Source organism: Alligator sinensis, unplaced genomic scaffold (genome assembly GCF_000455745.1).
Source record: "Alligator sinensis unplaced genomic scaffold, ASM45574v1 scaffold386_1, whole genome shotgun sequence".
NCBI lineage: Eukaryota > Metazoa > Chordata > Crocodylia > Alligatoridae > Alligator > Alligator sinensis.
Genome location: NW_005841996.1, coordinates 250215 through 255812, shown reverse-complemented (window position 1 = coordinate 255812; position 5598 = coordinate 250215). Strand labels below are relative to the sequence as shown.

The window sequence follows — 5598 nt, the reverse complement described above, 5'->3', positions numbered from 1 at the left end:
GGGGGGCGGCAAAGACCCTGGCTGCTGCTATAGCCAGTGAGGGGAGGAGCAGCAGCTGGGTGGGAGTCAAGGGTCTGCAAATTAATGCCATGTGGGCCACGAGTTAGACAGGCCGGAGTAAGTGTATTGTGTGCAGTTCTGGATTCCTCAATTCATATAAGGACATGGAAAAACTGGAGTGAATCCCAAGTGAGCAATAACAACAATTGAGAGGTTGGAGTGCAAGCCATGAGGAAATGTTGAGACAACTAAGTATGTCTAGCTTGGAGAAAAGAAAACAAACTCAGGTAGGTCATGACAGCAGTTTTCAAATATGTAAAAGGCTGCCATAATGGAGGAGAAGAACAACTATTCTCTCTTGCTGCAAAGTTCAGGACACAAAACTGTGGGTTTAAACTTCAACAAAGCAGGTTTGGATTAAATGGGGGGGGGGGGGGCGGGGGGAGCGGCAAGAATAAAAAGTAATAGTGGAGGAGTGAAGGGGGGGGGGGGGGGGCAGGCAGCACAGGACAATGTATTTACTGGTAGCTCAGCTGACCAGTGGAAAAAGCTGGTCAGACAAGTTACAGAAAATCTCCCATGCTGGAGGTTTTCAAGGAGAGGCTAGGTAGCCATTTGTCTGGGACAGAACAGAAAGTCTGCATCCTTCAGTTGTGCAGGACCCTTCCAATACTATGACTATGAAACATCATGTTGACCAACTTGTGAAGAACAAGCTTTTTCCCCATTAAGCCTCTCTGAGAAAGATTACTGAGTAATAAACCATTTGAAAACTCTTAGAAAAGTAACTGTCTAGATTCCTATAGAGTTGCCAAAATATGTTAGGACCTTCTGATGGACTACTTATCCCCAACAACTCATGTAAATTCATCTGAACCTGTTCTTGGTTCTGTTGCTGTAGCATCACATGGCATAAGAAGGAACATTGTAGAGGCCCTCAGTGTTTCCATCCTTTCCCCATTTTTTGCTGAACGGTAAATTAGGAAGAACAGACTTCCTAATTCTGGTCTGTCCTCATATGTCATTTGAAGAGTGAAGAAAATTAACCTTTTTCTATACAAACCTGGCTTCATCAACACTCAAATAAATTGAGTTTAGGAATGAATTCTGAATCTAAGCCATCTCATTCATTGTGAAAAGTGCAGAATGTTTTATTGTATTTTCTTGGTACTCCACCAGATAACTAGATAAATAAGATGAACTAAAATGATCAAAGTTCTTGAAGAATTGATGTAAACAACTAATTTTTTACATATTCAGGAAGAGGACTGAATTCGAGGCTTATTTTGTTAATGGCTGTAGCTAGAATTTGGGTTGCCATTCTTATACGTACAGGGTAACGAATTGACAAAAGTGACATTTCTCTAAGGAATATTAGAATGAATTTACGAAGCATCAAGACCTTGAGTATTCCTATTTGCTGAAAGTAAACTGGATCCTGGATTACATTCTGTTTGTAAAATTAATTTTTGAAAGCTGGAAAAAAAAAAGAAGTGTAAGCAGACTCTCAATTAGTCTTTTAAACAAAGGGTGTGTGTGCGTGCGCGTGTGTTACTGGGGGGGAAAACCATTCAGCAAATTTCTTCACAGGAAGTCCAGTACTAAAGAACAGTGCATTTGAGCGGCATGGAACAAATATTAATGTTGATATCTTATGTCATATACATTATGACATAAGAGATAAATACGTATTTGTGCATGCGTATATATATTTTTATATGCACCCACAGGAATATTCAGGAAGACATATTCAATACTTTCAATGAAGCCTGAAGTAGCTCCAAGGCTTTCCTTGCAGCTCTTACAACAGAAAGATTAATACCAGGACACTACGTTTCTCTGTGCCAAACAGTCCGTTCTTCATTACAGTTAGCTTAACCTGTGTGCGGGCAAAATGGACAGCCCTTCCCATAACCAAACTGGCATAACTGTATCCATCATGGCCCTGTTCTAAGGATATCACATAGGTCTTAGCTGTGTATTAAACATGCAAAGTTTGGAATATCCTCAAGCATATAGATAGAAAAATTGCTTTAAAACATAATAACTAACCTCCATGCTTATTCTTTGACCCAGATGCCATATCATAAGCAACATCCTCAAATATTTGCATCTGGAGATGTTCAGCTACATTTTAAAGCAGGTACCAATTTACTTTTGCACAAGAACTGTAATATGGTTCATTACTGAGGAATTCAGTAAATGCACTGAGCAGCCAAAATCCTGAAGAAAGCAGTTTAATCATTTAAACCCCCCCCAAACACTCCCTGGAAGGTCAGAAGAAAGAAGAAAAATTTTATACTTACGATAGGGATTCATGGCTCTCTCTCTCTTTAAATTATGAAGATGCAAGTCATTCCCAAAATAAAATAAGAAAAAAATATTAATGCGCTACATCATTCAAAGAAGTGTATTTTCCGAATGAACCTTTCATGGACTAATTCTAACGTAGGTCAACATTTCCATTTTTAAATTTAAAAAATTGTACATCCTTCATGATTTTCTTCAAACATGAAAGTGTTGACAAAGCAGTATCATAAACTTAACCTTATGGTATTAAGGTAAGACAATCCCAATATTACATGAAGGAGATGAAGCACTTCTTAAAGATGATTAAAGTTTGATACACTGGTCTCAGGGATACCATGCAAAACCTTGATTTTTGTATGTCTGCAGCTCCTGAAATTAAGAAATTAAAAACATTCTTAATTTTTTTAAATTTAAGAGCTGCAGTTAAAAAAAAAAAAAAAAAAAAAAAAAATCAATATTTTGGGCTGATTTGGAAAATTCCTGTGGCCAGCTGTATCTTTTAAAGTTATGAGCATAACATGAAGAGGCATAATAGTTTTCCTATCAACTGAATCCATCACAGGTCATTTTTTGGGAGTAGATGGAAAGAAAATTTCCATATCAAGACACGGATAAGACTGACATAATACTGACCTGTTTCTAGGTCTTTCCTGATTTAAAGAAAACAAAAACAACTCACTATTAGAAAAAAAAATGAAATAATTCATCTTTATGAAGTAAAACCATCTTTATGTCAATGGTAGAGTTGTTCAGAGCACTCCAAAAGAAGTAGTAGTTGAATGGCACATCTGAAATAAGCAGTGCCACAGAGCAAGTGCTGCATTTTTCTGATAATGCAATACAAAATTTCCTAAACAGCACAAAGTTATGCAGTAGAGAAGCTAAGGTAGCAGCCAAGAGAGACCATGAGAGAAGCAGTAGCTTCAATTCTTGCATCACCATAGCACCAGTATAAACTGATGGTGCGATGTAATTTCAACTTGGGATCTGGGCATTACAAATAAGTTTCCCAGTTTATTATACAGACAAAAGAATTACCATTATAGATAAAATCATTTGCCATTCTAACATGAAATCCTGCATCAGTCAATAGCTAGTATCTGATTTGCAAAAGGAAGACAGACATATACACTGCCCACTGCTGAACTCGGGGGAACTTGCTCCAGAATTTTTTAGATAGTCAACTTACAACCTTGTTTCTGCTTCACTATTGCTTCCAGTAACATAAGGGTAGTGACTCCATTGTTCACAGAGAAAAAGCCATTCTAAATTCTGTCCCTTTTAAAGGTTTCTTCAAAGAGAAGAGCTGGGCTAGGACTGAAAATTCCTATGCTTCGGTCTCAGGCCCAAGATGAAGTTTCTTACAGAAAAGTGGAAGCAAAACGCCCAGCCGTTTTTCAGTTAAGGCTGAGAAAAGTTAGTGCAACTATTAACAAAGTGTCTAACTTTAGAAAACTAAGTCAGAAACTCCTGCTGCTTTTCAAGTTCAAACCTTCCACGCACCTGGGTTAGCACGTAGGCTAGTTCTCACAAAACTAAGAATTTGCATATTAATTCGCAAAACATCTTGTTTCAACCAGGAATACTCTGAATATCACCATCTTTAAATCTCACTAAATATGTACATTTTAATTGACCTCAGTGAAATACCAAAAATCCTTATATAAAAGCTCTACCAATTCTAATTATTTAAGGTCTCAGCAATAGTAACCCCAAATTTTATGGAAAAAAAAGCTGAAAACAGTTTAGGCACTTTCTGTTGTGAAAGATAAAACTCAGAATAAGCTAAACTAAAATCAATAAAAACAAAAACATAACATCAAACAGGAAATTTGCACTCCTGTTATATTTCAATTGAGAATTAAATGAAATTTAAAAGTTGGTATTTAAATTACCAACTCTTTTACGGCCTACCGTGTTCCCAAATGTATCCAACTGATGCATTTATCCAGTGTATTGATTTTATTCAGAAGGCCATACCAAAGGATAGAAATTTTCGACTATTAAATATTTGTAATCATATGTTCCGAAATCTAAATGATTATCAACAAGATTTCTCCCCCGGCTTTCTCTTTTCCCCATAGGTAACAACTGCCCTCATAAATCAGGAAATTCCAAATATAAGTCTTGAACTTCAAATTTTTTCCCTTTAATAGTAGGTACGATTGCTTTGTCTGTCCTCTCAGGAAGACAGGAAATTAACGTAGCAGGAAAGAATTTTTAATCCTACTGAGATTCCTACAGGCATCAAGGTGACTTGATCTGACTCAAAACACTTTGCCCCAAAGATTTTTGTTCTCAGAGGACACTTTTTTGTGACTCAGCATGACTAAACCCTGCCTGGTCATTTTACATTGCTTCATTTCCTAAATTCAAGCGAGTTCAGAGAACTGTAACCAAAAATATTTATAATTTTATATAACAAAATTATAGTATACCAGGCACACACACACACATAGTAAACTCATTAAGAGTCGACTGAGGATAGCGAGTCTCAAGAATAGAACAGAGTTGAAGAGAGCAGGTAAAACAAAGATTCTTGACTAAAAGAAACAAAATGGCAGTCATTAAGGATGGTAGACAAGTAAAGAAAGAACAGAGAATCCCAACTAAGGGAATTTTTCTGGTAAAGACTTCTTGGGAATAAAATCTATTTTCCCCAAAGAATATTCTCCAAAAGCAAAGTGACAGAAGCATCTCTTCCTAGGAAGTTACAACTGTAACTGACAAGATTCTAGAAAGTGTTCTCTAGGAAACAACCATCAGCTGGCAGACAATTGACTTGGAATTTGTTTCTTCCATGTAACATAAGTGTAAAACAAGAGCCAGAAAACCCTTTTACCTGAAATCCTCTCTGATCTATTTCTAAGAATTTGCAGCCTCAATAGTAGGCAAATTAATGACTATGGCTGAACAAAGGAGCGAGACCATAAGCCAGTGATATTTTAGGACTAGATCAGTGGTGCTCAAACTTTTTTCTCCACTAGGCTGAATGGGCAGCGTCCAATCCCTCCACGTATCAGTGGACCCAATCCAATGACCTGAGCAGGCACAGCAGGGCCCCATCCAGCTGCACGGAGGAGAGCTGTGAAAAGGGATTTGGCCCACCACTAACCTGGTCCTGTGGCAGGGGGAATGACCCAGCACCAAACCAGCCCAAGGGGAGAAGCAAGTGTAACTCAACCCTGTGGAAGAAAGGGGGTGTAGCCTGGCCCCAAACCTGGCCAGAACAGAGGAAAGGGGACATGGCCCAGCCCCAACCTGACCAGATGTAGGGAAGGGTGCATG

At 38.1% G+C, this 5598-nt stretch overlaps 1 protein-coding gene across 2 annotated transcripts in view; it reads right to left on the bottom strand.

Annotated features, from left to right (window-relative positions):
* The window catches only part of LOC102380984 (sericin 1-like), a 43908-nt gene that overhangs the window by 30924 nt on the left and 7386 nt on the right, over positions 1-5598 (bottom strand). The window contains exon 4 of one of the 2 annotated variants that reach the window (XM_006021495.3): positions 2307-2331. The exons of the other annotated variant lie outside the window; for it this stretch is intronic. Within the exon in view, the coding sequence (XP_006021557.1) occupies positions 2307-2331 (25 nt within the window). The remainder of the gene's footprint in view (positions 1-2306; positions 2332-5598) is intronic. 2 annotated transcript variants of the gene reach the window in all.